This window comes from Gossypium hirsutum, chromosome D02 (genome assembly GCF_007990345.1).
Source record: "Gossypium hirsutum isolate 1008001.06 chromosome D02, Gossypium_hirsutum_v2.1, whole genome shotgun sequence".
Lineage (NCBI taxonomy): Eukaryota > Viridiplantae > Streptophyta > Magnoliopsida > Malvales > Malvaceae > Gossypium > Gossypium hirsutum.
In genome coordinates this window covers 29740778-29756109 of record NC_053438.1, presented here as the reverse complement: position 1 = coordinate 29756109, position 15332 = coordinate 29740778, and the positions used below count along the sequence as shown (strand labels likewise).

The window sequence follows — 15332 nt, the reverse complement described above, 5'->3', positions numbered from 1 at the left end:
TTTTTTATTTTTAAAATTTAAAAAATTTATAAATTATTAAAGGAAATTGGGTTTTAGACTTTAGTAAATTGGGTTGTCTTTTAGTTTTAGTTTTATTGGATTGGGTAATTGGGTAAACTTTAGTTTTAGTTTTATTGGGTTGGGTAATTGAGTTTGGGTTGGGTTGGATAATTTTATTTATTAATTTTTTCGGTTAACCGAAAATTTTCGGTTAACCGACCGGTTTCGAACCGAATTAACCGTTAACCGAAAAATCATAAAAAAATTAACCGACCCCCGACCGAAAAAATTCGGTTAACCGACTGATTAACCGAATTCGGTCGGTTAACCGAATTTTTTCGGTTTTACCCGAATTATGTACACCCCTAGGGATTGCACCAAAATTCAACCCAATTAATGCATGAGCTTTATAATCGAAAATGAAGTCCACGTGAGGTGAAAGTAAAAGATCAATAATGAAGGGTATTTATTAGCCTAGCCTGCTCTTAGTTGTTAGTTAGCTGCTGGTATCAGCTTGATTATTTTTGGCATTCCAAACAAACCCAGAGATCAAATCTGCGACATATTCGGGTTGGAAGAAAGAATCATCAAATATGGAGGTAGAGCCGTTTAGGAACAAGACTGAGAAACCATCAATGGATCACCCGCACACTACTACTTCAGACGCCGCCAGAGTCCTCAGGAAGAGGCGGAAACGCAGAAACATCTGTTTCGGAGCCATTGCCTTGTTGGTTTTCATCATCATCTTGATCATCATCTTAGCCTTCACCGTCTTCAAAGCCAAGCGCCCCGTCACCACCGTCGACTCCGTTTCCTTATCCGACCTAAATTTCTCCGTCGATTTGGCCAGGTTCAGAGTTCTGCTCAACGCCACCCTCGACGTCGATCTCTCCATCAAGAACCCTAACAAGGTGGGATTCAAGTACAGAGACTCCAACGCCCAATTGAATTACAGAGGGCAGCAAATCGGGGAGGCTCCCATCCCGGCAGGTAAGATCTCCGCAGATCAAACGGTCCCCATGAACTTAACTCTAACAGTAATGGCGGATCGTTTGATCTACAATTCGAGATTCTTTTCGGATGTCACAACGGGCGGCGTATTGCCGCTTTACGCCGTGACTAGGATTTCAGGCAAGGTTAATGTCATGAACCTGTTCAAGATTCAGGTAGAATCATCAACTACATGCGATTTTACTGTCTTTTTATCAAATTCAAGCGTGGGGGACCAAAATTGCAAGTACAAGACAAAATTTTAATCCTTTACATACATATATAGTGTGGTTGTAGGTGGTAGTAATTGTAATTTTCTGTTAGTGGTAGACAAAAACAGTGTTTTATTTGGATTCAGATAATAAATTGGAGTGCTTCCAGATTTACAATCTAAAGTAAGTGTGAACCCAACCCCTTTGATTGATGATATAAAACAATGGATCCCTGTTTATTCTTACTCCAAAAGCTGCGTCCAGCCTATATCTCCTTTTAACTATTAATTTCTAACCTTCAAGACACACAAAATATTGGGAAGAATGAAAGGGTAATCTTGCAGCTAAAAAATCAGTCAATTGTCTACACTCTTACAAAATTTATAAATAAGTTATTACAAATTTTCGAAGTTTTTATAAATTTAACCACTGTAAAAACTTAGAACTGATTTCTTTTTTCCTTTTTATATCTTTGAGAGGTTTTTATACCATTAAATCAATTCGAAAGTTGTTTTGTATTCCAATCCCATATTATGATCATTTATATGAAAGTTGGAACAAAGCCAGTGTGCTCATACATTTTATTTGCATGACGTGGCAGCTTTTAAAGTTGTAAGATATCATTAGAATATGATGTTATTTTGTTTTAAATTAGTGTGGGTGTGACACAAGGTACATCCTTTGTAATTTGTGCAACTTTTCAAATACACTTAACTCAACTTTAATTCTCGTAGAATTTCTCTAAGGCACCGGAAATATAGTGGAAGCAACTCAAAGACAAAAGAATAACCACAGAAAAGCAAAGCACATCAAGTGTTTGAGTAAATACTCTCAATATATTTTTTAACTCAAACAATAGAATACAATGGATGATTACAAATGAGAGGGAGACTCTATTTATAGTTGAGCTCCCCCAAAACCGACAATATAGATTGAGTTACATCGACGGACAAGATCGAAGCCTATCTACAATTAAGGGATTTATATAATCCCCAATATTACAAAATCAAAACTTATCAAATTACAAATCTTCTAATATTATTTTCCCTATTTACTAAGGTAGCCTAATTTTCCGTAAGTGTTTCACTGGGGCACAAAGGCTTCAAGTAGATGGGTTTGGTCACTTGTTCTTCGAATCGGGTCAGTTCAAGTGGGTCAAATGAGTCACATTTAATATGTAGATCTCCATGAAACACTTTTTATGCTTTGGTCACGGGCTTTGAACCTCAGCCCATGACATTCTCCCCCACTATTCTCGCAATGCCTTCGTTGTGTCATTGGAGTGACACTAGTTCGACTCACCTTCGAACTTTCTCGGCGCCTTAGCCCTTTCCCAACTAGTTTCAGTATCGGGTAATCCCGCCCCTGGGAATTTTCACCTCGTCACACTATGAACGTCACAAGTGAATAAATCCATAAACGGATTCAGGATCTATTCTTCTTAGGTCCAGTCTGATGTACTGTCAGTCTAGTCAGGCACATCTATGTCTTTATCTTCTGGGAGCCATCCGCTCCGATACCCAAGACAAAACATCTCTCTAATTGGACTTTATAGATGTCATATTAGTTTTTCAATCGGTTTGCTCATTTCTGATTAGACTAAGGACGTGTTTAGGTTCTTCTACTAATATAAATTATCTTTTTGTATTATGATCCGACCACATAATACTGCTCAATATTAGTTTAAACATCAGACAACCCAATGAGCAACTTTTTCTTCCATTTTGCTATGCTTGAAAAAACCATGTAAGGACAATCATATAAAGTATATTAATGCAATCAATGAATTTTTTATTAACCAATCTGTTCGAAAAAAGTACAAGTTTACTAACGAATATACTACACTCAGGGCACTAGATCTAATATTAAGTCGCGAAGAAGAACCCCCAAAGTCGTGACATCAGCCCAAAACTTTGAAATCTTTACAATTTGGTCATATTTTGACCTTGGGTTAGCGAAAGAGCTTTTATAAGCTCGTATAATACTCAAAAATGATTATGTATTGTTTAATACACATAATTTACTTAATTGAATGTATAATGGTGTTGAATTAAGTAATATTGATCGTAGTTTCTCTAGCAATGAATGTGGCTCCTTGAGGCTCGGACCTGGCGATTGGGTCGGGTAATGGGGTGTTACAAAATCCATTTATAGATTAATTTACTTGTGACGTTCATAGTGTAACTTACCTCAATCTTGAGTAAGTGGTTGACTATCTGTATGACACTCGTATACTTTGATTTATTAAAAGCCTAAGTTTAAATAACTAAAGAAATGAAAGTTGGTATTTTGGGCATGCGACTTTTACATGACATAACTTCATTTATAATAGTGAAATTCATAGCCTAATAAAAGGTAGAAGATATCCTCTCATTGGCATTACAAGATAAATGAAAAGGTAATACGACCATGGGTCATTTGTCTCAGATAAATAATTTAATTACTATTTATTAATAATTAACTTTTTTCATGAAGGAAAATGTAATGACTACCATAAGATAAAATGAAACCATATTGGGTGAACGAATTTAACCCAAAGAGATTAATGAATATCCTATGAGTGTAACACACTATTGACAAAGTCATTGGACAAACACTTATTAAATTGCTTTTGTAATTATATATAATACAGGAGAGTTCAATCATGGTACTTTAGTGGAATGACTCCATGATTAAATTATGTTGTAATTAAAAGGTAAATAGCCGGAATTTAATTACAAATTATTTGAGCCCTAATTATATATGTCCAATCGGTCCCTCTACTATCTCAATATAACCCAAAATGAATCGCATATAAAATTGATACTATGGAATGAATGCAAATGACGATTAAGAGAAAGAGATTGCATGTATCGCTATCTGCAGTGAATGCATTTTCTTGTTAAGTATAAAAGATAGAAATTAAATTAATTTCTTTGGATTATTATTTAATTTATTGCAAGTAATTGGTGTTCTAAGTGAGAATTAAATTTAATTAGTCATCATAGTTTTATTGAAAGAGACAATTAAATATATTTTCTCATAAATTTTAATAAAGCAAAGTTGTCGTGATTTTAATGAAGTTAGAATTGGATTGAAAAAATGATTTAATTGAATAAGTAAATTAATTTAAATAAACAATATTTGAGAAATAGAAAAATAGTTATTTTATTGGATAAAAGTTCAGATAATATACATAATTGCACCCACTACATGAAACGAGCTCGAGAGCCCATATCATTACATGAAGGGTAGCAAACCCTAGTCCTAATACAGGTTCTCATCGTCCCTTGGTATTCCACTTATAGTGGAATATTGTATTTTCTATTAAAATATTATTATTTAATTACCCATTGTTCAAGTAAAACTATTTTACCGTTTTCCAATAAATAGGAATTATGTAATGACCTAAAAATACACAAGATAAAACCAATTGAGTGTCGTTATTCTATAATAATAAAAAAGTGGTAATTTATTTACAAGAATAAATTTTATTCCCATAGAGAGAAATTAATTTTCCCACTAAAAGTTAATAAAAGTTTACATTATATGTGTTCGATTTGTTTTGTTTGAGTCAACATTCAAAGTAGTTTGCAGTTCGAGGATAGTGGAGAAGACCGTTCCATAGAAAACCAAGAAATGACTTAGATCGCATCATTCAAAGCACATGTAATAATTCAGTTTAGGGCGATGTTGTTTGAATCGAACCGGATCGATCGGTCGGATCGGTTGGACCAAGAACCGACCGTGGGATTGTTTGAAAAGTGTGTTTGAACTGGTTAGATCGGGAACTCGTACGACAAGTTAACAAACTGATTGAATCGATGGTAAAACCATTTTTAAGTTTTTTTTTTAATTTTTAAAATTTTAAATTATTTTTTAGTTAAACTAGTGAACTGATGGATTGACTGGTTTGACCATTGGTATGGTTTAAAAAACATTGGTTTTGGGTTTATTTTTATAAATACCACATGGCTTGGTTTAAGAAAAATTTTAAACTTTCGCCATACCTAAAAATACTATTTTCTAAACCAATTTTTCCAAAAATTGCGTACTTTCACTATCTTAGTATGCTTCAATCAGGGTTTTTCCAATTCACTACTAAGAATCAACACCTTCTGAAGACAAGATATAACATTTACAACATATCTTTCTAAGGCTAAGATAGAAATTTCCTCTAGTTTTTATGACTAAACTAAAACCCAGTTCAACTAGTAATCCTCCAAATACAATTGGTAAATGAATGAAAGTAAACAAAGAAATCCTCTACAAGGAATATGTTACGCAATTTAAGCTCTAAAAAAATGAAATAAGAGTGATAAAATATATTATAATAAGCTTTCAAAAGTTATGTACAAGAGAAAAAATAAATATGAAGGGTTGAAGTTGTTTCTTTTGTGTTTGATGGTTGAATGTTCTTGACTTGTATTTATATCAAGGGAGCAATATCTATCCGTTTGGAGATGTTGGGAGATCAAATATAGCCATTGCAATATAATAGAATGAGTTGGAAAAATATCCTTGTAATGTGGGCGTCGATACCTATAAGGATGATATCGATACTTGCTGAAAAAATAGTTGTTAGAACGCTTGGGTATCAAAACCTTCAAGGCAAGTTTCAATACCTCGCTCCTCTGTTTGAGAATTTTTTTAATGGATGTATTGTTTTGGGAGTAATTTGGGTAAATGAGTATAGTTTAGATATCGTTTCTAACTAAAAAAAAGTTTAAATATCAACTTGAGAGAAAGGGCATAATTTAAGTACTAATTGTGGGTTAAGCCTTTTAAACATATATATCATATATTAAGGGCCTAACTGAGTTCGTACCACCCATTAACTAAGTTCTGAGGGTGTTTATGTCTTTTTATATTTTAATAAAACTAGAAAAGTATATACATATATATAATGAGAACCATGATATTTGAACTTAAGACGTCATAATTCTCGCTATCTCAACTTTACCATTTTAACTAAAGTGACATTTATTTTTTTTTATATCAATTTTTTCATAGATTTACTACATAATTTTTTTATCCACATCGTGGGTAGACGTGTTCATGGGCCATTTGGCCCGACCCAACCAACCCAACCCACTCTGGGCAAGGTTTAGATTTATGTTTTTTAACCTTAGATTAGCTTGACTTGGCCCGTAATGTTTGAAAAAAATAAAAAAATATTTAATATTAATATTAATATTTTTATAATTAAATTTAAATAAAATATTTTTATTTTTTTATTAATCAATCGAGTCATTTGGGCAGACTGAGCTCGAGGTCAAGTTTGTAAAACTTTTTGGAGTCAGGCCTGAATCCGACTCGACCTATGAACACCTTTAATAGTGAGTGCCATAATCTAATATATCTATACTTATTATAAAACCCCTAATGAGCTGGTGTCACAAATTAACCAAATACTAACTTAGTTGAGAAAAGATTAATATACTATAATACCCCTTACCCAATCCGACCACCGTCACGAATAAAAGATATCACATTGACGCGCTCTTGGCTTAAACAAAATTTTTGTTATCGAAATCATTCTTAATAAAATCCTTTTTTAAATAATTGCCAACAATTATAAAGGTTAAAACACCTGTTAAAAACATGTTAAATATATAAAACTAACTTTTGAGTGCTTCGATAGCTAAAAAATGTACATTTTTGGAGGTAGGAAAACATACATCTTTCTTAAAATAAAACACATTTTTATACTTTGAGTTATTTTACAAACCTTCTGGAGGTCTTACATTTCTATTTAGGTCATTTTCAAAGTCTCATTACAAAATGAGAATATTTGTGCATCATACAAAGTCTTTTCATGAAAAAAAATATTTTAATAGGTGCCCGAGAAGATTTATTGGTACCTCTCCCCCATGTACCAATACATCCATTTAATATTGTAGCATTTTAGCTATTGACTTACATGTACCGATACCTTGAGGTAAAATTTTAATTCATGGATGCAGGGGCTTAAAAAATTATTCAAAGACATTTTAAATCATTTAAAAAAAACATAAAAACATGTTAAGTTTCAAATCATTTTAAAACAATAACAACACTCATTTAAACCCAAATTATTTTTAAAAACATTTTTAAATCAATTTGAATACCAAAACTTGAAATGAAAACCATAAAAAAAATTTATAAACAATATGAAAACACTATCGAGTTTGCAAACTCAATGTTTAACAAAAATAACCTATCTATATGTCATTACAAGTTCTTCTAATGCAATTAAATTCAAGATCATTTCACTATGCCCTCGAACCTTGAACAGTGATGTGATATTCCCAAGACATAAGCTCTGGCTTTAAGGAAGATCTTCCACTTATGTGTTTAAACCACTAAACACGTTAAGTTCGAAAAGCTTAATAATAACACCACGATTTCTTACTTTACCAATTCTTAGACTAATGTTGAGTTTTTTTACCACTTATTAATGAGAAATTAAACTCCCTTCTTATTCACTAAGACTTGAGGTCCTCAAGAATCACTTAAGGTAATTGTCTTTTACTTCTTTATTGAGCATTCACTTAAGTTACTAAGTCATTATCACTTTATATATTAAAGGTAATTACCATTAACTAAACTTCACTAGTTTTTCTCAACACTTGAATCCACTAATTATTTGTTTACAGTCATCTTTTCCACCAAATTTCTTTTCTTTCAACACAAAATCAATTAGTTAAAACTCCAACTTAAAGTGGACCTCACATTTAATCTATAATTTTTTTTTTATTCTATTCTCATCCAATGGTCACAATTAATCCCAACAATTTAATATCTTACCATTGTAATGTTCCATCCACAATTCCATGTGAAATGATGAAAATGTTCCTTTTATGAAAAAATTACACTTTAACCCCTTATTGCTTATTACCTTTATTTATTTCATTCACGGTACATCAAGTGTCCCTTATTCATGAAAATGTTTGCTTTTATGACCTTTCTTGGAAAAACAATGATTTAGTCCCTATACTCTTCACTTAATTTAGTCCAATTGTGACTCCCTTCACACTAATGCATATTCCTCATCATCTTCATGCCAAATAACTATTATTAACTCATCTTTTCTATGTTTGATCAAATTACACTTGAGTCCTTACACATTTTGGAAAATCTTCCTTTAATGAATTATAAGCAAAACTTAATCATGATAGATTTACACATATTTCAACTAAAGTATGCCATAATCTAAATCTTAATTTAAAATTTAATAATATGTTAAGAGTATAGAAGTACATGCGAACGAAAAATAAAGAATAGAGAAGGGGCAACGAGAAATGGTTGACGAAAATAATCCAAGCTTTGGGCATTAAAAATTTCGAACAATCATAAAAAGACCTCATAGTGCAAATCATTTCAACATTCGATCCGGTTTTCTTAAAATCGGCGCAATGAAGCCCAAAAATTTTCCCAACACATTGGGGAAATATACTCAAAACCACATATGTCTACCAAAATACAACCTATTTTTGGAACCAAATATATCCTTATTATAAACTCGTTTAGCCCATTCAGCGACTGCAACATATGCCTAATTGTTCACTACTTCAATGAGTGTTGGCTCATAGTCATTTGGAGCTACATAACCATGGAGGTTCATGACAGTTGCAGCCACATTCGCAAGTCCGCCATCCGGAACATCATTCCTGAATCTAACGCCTGCTGCCAATCCTGGACCTCCGATTGCAATAGGCACCTATTTGGAACACATCACGAATTGAGTCGGTAATTACAACTGTAAATGAAGAATGTGCATATCGCGGAAACTTACAGGCTGACAAGTGTGGGAAGTGAGGATTTGGAGCTTGCCGCTCTTGTCATAAAGAGGTTGCCCGGACTTATTCCTCTTCACCATGTCCTCAGCATTGCCATGGTCAGCTGTCACAACATATATTCCACCAACTTGCTCTATGGCATCAATGATCATCTGCAACCCAACAATATAATCACGTAAGAAACGCCCAACAAATGATCATCATTGGGTGTATATGCATGTCAAGTAGAAAAGATGACATTGATTTCCGATGGTTCGTTTCTCATCAGCATCCTACCACGGTTGGTCGTTTGGCCCCTCAAGTGCCGTAAGTGAAAAGAAGACTGAAGACTTCCAATCAAACTAGTGAATTCAAGAAAGGCTACACCATTGATAACCCAATTAAGTCATTTTCCCCTAAACTCCGCATTCTATTTCATCTTTATGTTTTGATTATTCATTTAAACAGTGACAAATAAAGAATGAACTCAAGCCAGCTTACCTTGACAGCTTCATCAGCGGCCTTGCATGCCACGACAGTAGCCTGGATATCTCCAGTATGACCAACCATGTCACCATTCGGAATGTTCACACGCACCTACACGGATAATAAAACAGCTTGTCAACATCTTTCATTGATATGAATGCCTATTTAGTAATTAGTCAACTGACAATCACCTGGTCAAATTTGCGGCTCAGAATTGCATCCCTAGCCTTTTCACCAATCTCCAGTGCCTTCATTTTTGGTTGAACATTGAATGTAATGCCAACATCACTTGGGATTTCCGCATATTCTTCCATTTCAGGGTTGAAATAGCCGGAGCGATTTCCATTCCAGAAGAATGTGACATGGCCAAATTTAACTGTCTCACTGTTGATACAGGAAGGGGACAATTAACATACAGAAAAGCAAAGCAAAAAAAAAAAACTTATCAGACAATTTAAAAAACCGCATTTCACTGAAACGAGGATTCCAAGATAAAAATAAGCATATAACTCTTTTCCCATTATAGTATATGAATACTGTGGGAGACAAGTTTCATGAGCCCTCCTTTCACCTGGGGATCATCGCTAGGGGGCCTGGATTAAGGTAGGGCCAATGGCCCAGGTTAAAATTATAATTGCATGTTTGATTAGTAAAATCAAAGAACATCAATTAATAAACACACCTGCACGCAAAAGTACGTACACCATTGTGCACCAAATATTCGCCGGATGTTCTGTCAATCTCGGGGGGAGAAACAAGGTAGTGGCCTGGAAGCTTCAACTCACCATCATATTGAAGCATTCCAGCATAATGAATTTTAGGAACCTTTACGCGATCAAATTTGTCGAAATCTTGATGCTCGAGTGCCTTTGCAAGCATAACCATTCGATCTGCTCGGAAGTTAAAAGTAACAACAGCATCACCATCTTCTATTGGACCCACAGCTTTCTCATTCTCATCAACAATAACAAAGGGAGGTAAGTACTGGTCATTGGCATTTTCCCTTAATTTCTTTACAGCTTCAACAGCATTTGCAAACTTGTGAGGGGCTTCACCACGAACCTGAGCATCCCATCCTCGTTTCACAACGTCCCAATCATTCTGCAAAAGATCAGAGCACAAAATTTAAATTATCCATGCAAATAAGGTTGAATCTCTTCCTTAGAATGATTCATTTGGTATTTGTTGCCTTGTCAAATAAAAGTTAAAAAGAAGCATGACATAAACAATAATCCGTATATTTTGTATTAATGCAAAATAATATAATCATCTTAACTATCCAACATGATTTGGGGGCTTTCGACAATTATTTCTCACCTCATAACGGTCCATTGTGACATACATGCGGCCTCCACCAGATGCAATCCGGGCATCAACACCATTCTCACGTAATTTTGCAAGGTCACTCTCAAGAGTCTCCACAAAGGCTACACTTGAACCATCCAATACATCACGACCATCGGTGAGAATATGAACACGAATTCTTTTAGCACCACGCTCACTAGCTCCCTTCAGCAACAACTGCAGAAAGAGAGAAATAAATAACAGAATGGAAATGAATTAGCTAGGAGGTTGAGTGGCGAAAATTACCTGCAATTGATCAAGTCGTGAATGGACACCACCATCACTAAGTAATCCAATCAGGTGCAAAGTTCCCTTTTCAAAGCATTCGCTTATGTACTTGAATCCTTCTCCTTCATAGATTTTTCCAGAGGCAAGAGCAATATCAACAAGCTTAGCCCTAGAGTTATAAATGAATCAACAGGTTAGAACACTGGGACCACAGTTAACCTGCCAGAAGTCCATCTTCAAAAGAAAGAAAATGGAATACCAGAAAAAGAAGACACTTGCAAAAGCTAAGAAGTACAAAACTATTTTGCTTCATCTCTTTATTTTGCTAGTTACCATGTTTTGGCACATACTCAGGCATAGGTATGCCGAATGTTACCCTTTAAGGACTCCCCAAACAGATGGAAAAACTTGGAAAATTTGAATATATCAACAATTTTTACACTTGCACCGAAGTTTGAATAACATGGATAAGAAATGTAAGAAAAAAAAAGAAGCATAGCAATGCATTTAGTTCACAAGACAGAATGTCGCTCTAAAGGAGGAAGTGAAGCTTACCCTTGAGCGAAAATGCGACCTGCACCGAGAGCATTGTGACCAACTTCACTGTTTCCCATGTCATCCTCTGTGGGGAGCCCTACAGCCTTACCATGAGCTCTGATTAATCTCCACTTTTCAGGGGCACCCTATCAACAAGATTAATTCCAATTAAACTAAGTCTCTTACTCTCTTTACATATTGATATATGGAAATGGAATCCTACTATGAAACAAAAGAATGTAACAAAATATCTCAAATGGAACATACTTATAATCCCTAGTATGGGTGGAATGAAGCTAATATATACTATATTACCCTAACTCACTCATCATTTTTACTGAAGTATCTATGTACTATTAGTTATCCAAATGGAACAGTCAAGTCTTTGTTTCTCATAGAGAGACGAATCTAAACCTAGCAGTTTGAAGAAAACGAAACTAACACCAGATCTGTTGCAGAACTAACTTTTTATAAATGAACAAATGATAGAAGCAAAAATCAAGCATGAAGATTAACATCTAATTAGTAAAGGCACAAAAAAAAAGAAGAAGAAACTTTCATTTGCTTAGAACAAACGAGATCCATAACAAATAACAGCATGGAATCGATTACCCACATCAAAGGCTTTCGGAAAAAAACTCCTGATCTAAGTTAAACTTCTTAAAAACAGAAATATAAAGCAAAGGAACCTGTTTGAGAGAATCCATGGTGGGAGTTTGAGCAACATGAATGCAATTGTACTCATCGGGTTTGTACTCGCCCCAGCCATCGAGAACGATGAGAGCAAGGGTCTTCCCCTTTGGAAGTGTTGGGTGATCCGCCAATTTCCAGGAGACTTGCTGCCCTGAACTCCCCATAGATGTTAGTATGTGTGGGTGTTTGCTAGTTAGCTTGTGGTTGAGAGAGCGAGAGGATTAGGTAGTTGATTATATAAGAAATCTAAAACTCGAAAAATCAGGCAAAATGAAAAAAAAAAGGGTGAACGGAGTGAATGGCGAAGCGTTGCAGCTTTCAGGTTTTGACTTAAATAATAACAACAATATATATAAAACAGATGGCGTGAAGACTGAGTGCGTAGCGAACCCGTGGGTGAGTGCATCACCACGTGATCATCCCTTTTCACTTACCTAACCTACACCTAAGCATCTCCCAAGTTTAAAATCTCGAATATACTTTTCATCGGTCATTATCCACAGGTTAATACTTGCCATAAATCTTTTCAGTGCTCATGGCCAGGCGGCCCGGCCCAGCCCGACGGCCCACTCGAAATATTAGAGGGTTTGGATAAAAATATAGACTCGAAATATAATATTTGGCAAAAAAATGAGACCCGTTTAGAAAACGGGCCGGGACTCGAGCACCATTTTTTTGGCCCGGGCCCAGCTCGGCCCAGCCCTATATAATAAATATATATTTATTTTTTAAATTTTTTTAATTTTAAAATATTTTTAAAATACTTTTTTTGATTTTTAAAATAAATTTTTGGTATTTATTAAAAAATGGGCTGGGCTGGGCTGGGCCCGGGCTTATGATTTTTTCCCGGGCCGGGCCTGGGAAAAATTTTAGGCCCATATTTCGGGCCGGGCCCGGGCCAAAATTTTTTATGGGCCCGGCCCATGAGCACCTCTACTCTTCACTAATTTAAAATTTAGTTTTTTAAGAATTTAATTACTTTATTTTTAAAATTAAAACATATTTATTTGAAAATTATGTAAATAAAAATTAAAAATATTTATTTGAAAATTATATAAATAAAAATGAATTTAAATTTAACAATGTTAACAGCTAGATCTAAATTTTTGAATAATATATAGATTTATGACATATTTTATCATTATTGGAATTTGAATATTGTAATATTCAATACATTTTTCATTTGAATAATTATAATTGAAAAATATTTGATAAAATGGTAATAGAGTTTTTAGATTTATAAGTAGGATTAGGAGTTGACAAGTGTCTCTACAATATTAAAAATAAATAAATGTTTAACAAAAAGAGACATATCACAACTTTTTAAGATTATTTGTAGAATAAAAAAGGTACACAGCCTAAAAATTATGAGTGTTCTCTCTTAGTGTCCCAGACAAACAATGCTTACTGTAGTTGGGTAAGAGTAGGGTGGTGATTTTGTCAACAATGGTGAGGGATAAATCTCCCTCTTAGCAGACAAACTTGTTCAACTAAATGTTAAAAGTTCGCTGGTTGTTCCGACTGGAAAATCGATGCTGCTATGTTCAGTGTGGAGACAAAGATCATATAATCTAGATAGTTTTAGGGCACAAATGAAGAGTATATGGAAAAAAAAAAAGAAAAATTTAGAGATCCAAGTGGCAGGGCAAAATTTATTTCAAATCTCGTTTGAAGATGAGGATGATTTGGAGATGATTTTGGAAAGGAGGCCTTGGTTATTTCGAAAGCAGTTGATTATCTTTGAAAAACTGAAGGAAGCCATAGAAAGGAGTAAAATTAAATTGGTTCTCTATCTGTTCTGGCTTAATATAGGTTTATGTCCGCCTGAGTAGAAAAAGAAAGATTTAATGCATGCTATAGGTTCTACCTTTGGAGGGGTGCTTCAATCGGAGATAAAAGGGGATGATTGCCGATTGAAAGTCCAATTGGATATTCAGAAACCACTGCGAAGGGGAATTTTTATCTCGGTGGGAAATTAGGAGAGAGTTTCATTACACTTTAAATATGAAAATTTACCGATTTTCTACTTTGGATGTGGTTGTGTGGGTCATGTTTAAAAAATTCAAGAAGAGAACAGTCTGAAGGCGATCTACCTTATTCAGTTGCGTTACGCACTGATTCCAATATATTGGGTAAAGAATGTATGCAATTTGGTTTTTTTTGCAAAAAAAAAGCCATGAAACAATACTCAAATACTAGGGTGAAAGAGGGTGCTAGTATGAGAATGGAGCTGCAGTCGGAGGTTATGACCGATGAGATTTCGGTGGTAAGGTACCAAGGGGAGAAGTCTAGCCCACCGAAAGTGGTTCTGCCAAATTTGATTAGAATGAAAGATGGAAATCCAAATGGGTTGGATAGGATAATGGAAGAAAAGCCCAAAATATCCAAACAGTTGGGCTAGAGGAGACTGGTGAGGAATGCAATGGATAAAAATGCTAAAATGGAGAATGTGACGGGAAAGAGAAAGTATGGGCTAGATGAGGGAAGGGATAATGAGTATTCTTCACTTTGTGCTAATAGTAGCAAAAGAGGAAGACTTGATATGGAAAGCATTGATCTTTCACCAACGAAAGTGACCTCGGAGCAATTGGTTGCTTCTTCTCAATTAGGACTGACGACTGCCTTTAGGCAAGCCGGCCGAGCTCAATGAAAACTTTAAGTTGGAATGTTCGTGGATTGGGGAGTCCACAGGCAAAAAGAAGGCTTCGATTTTTACTGAAGCAACACAATTCTCAAATGGTCTTCTTCATGGAGACAAAAATTAATAGAAGGCGTATGGAAAGGGTAAGAAGAAGTTATGGTTTTATCAATGATTTCGAGGTAGAGCCTGAGGGATCACGAGGTGGACTCTCTTTGGCATAGAAGGATGATGTTACTATTACAATAATGAATTATTCTATTAATCACATTGATGCTATTATCAAGGAAAACTGAATTGATCAAGAATGGCGTTTTACTAGGTTTTATGGGGCACCTTTTGCTAAAGATAGAACTAGCACTTGGAATTTACTTCGAAGATTGGGGCAAACCCAAAATTTTCCATGGCTTGTTTGTAGGGATTTCAATGAAATCCTGTACTTGTTTGAAAAAAAAGGGTGAGGTG

At 34.7% G+C, this 15332-nt stretch overlaps 2 protein-coding genes across 2 annotated transcripts; one reads left to right on the top strand and one right to left on the bottom strand.

Annotated features, from left to right (window-relative positions):
- The first annotated feature begins 448 nt into the window (after nucleotides 1–448).
- On the top strand, nucleotides 449–1385 carry LOC107908111 (uncharacterized). Its single transcript, XM_016835377.2, has one exon. The coding sequence runs from the start codon at nucleotides 594–596 to the stop codon at nucleotides 1254–1256; it is 663 nt and encodes a 220-aa protein (XP_016690866.2). The 5' UTR covers nucleotides 449–593; the 3' UTR covers nucleotides 1257–1385.
- A 7083-nt stretch (nucleotides 1386–8468) lies between these two features.
- On the bottom strand, nucleotides 8469–12671 carry LOC107910752 (2,3-bisphosphoglycerate-independent phosphoglycerate mutase). Its single transcript, XM_016838732.2, has 9 exons — nucleotides 12226–12671; nucleotides 11555–11682; nucleotides 11018–11168; nucleotides 10745–10948; nucleotides 10110–10528; nucleotides 9619–9811; nucleotides 9443–9538; nucleotides 8959–9114; nucleotides 8469–8883 (listed from the first exon to the last, which is right to left on the bottom strand). Exons 1-9 carry the CDS (start codon nucleotides 12391–12393, stop codon nucleotides 8719–8721), a joined length of 1680 nt encoding a protein of 559 aa, XP_016694221.1. The 5' UTR covers nucleotides 12394–12671; the 3' UTR covers nucleotides 8469–8718.
- Between the last annotated feature and the right edge of the window lie 2661 nt (nucleotides 12672–15332).

Excerpts from the sequence above, each read along its gene's own strand:
- LOC107908111 (XM_016835377.2), top strand. The coding sequence starts at position 594 with ATGGAGGTAGAGCCGTTTAGGAACAAGACTGAGAAACCATCAATGGAT.
- LOC107910752 (XM_016838732.2), bottom strand. The coding sequence starts at position 12,393 with ATGGGGAGTTCAGGGCAGCAAGTCTCCTGGAAATTGGCGGATCACCCA. Across the intron at positions 11,683-12,225 it reads CCATGGATTCTCTCAAACAG|GGTGCCCCTGAAAAGTGGAG; the intron begins GTTCCTTTGCTT and ends TCTTGTTGATAG. Across the intron at positions 10,949-11,017 it reads CACGACTTGATCAATTGCAG|TTGTTGCTGAAGGGAGCTAG; the intron begins GTAATTTTCGCC and ends CTCTTTCTGCAG.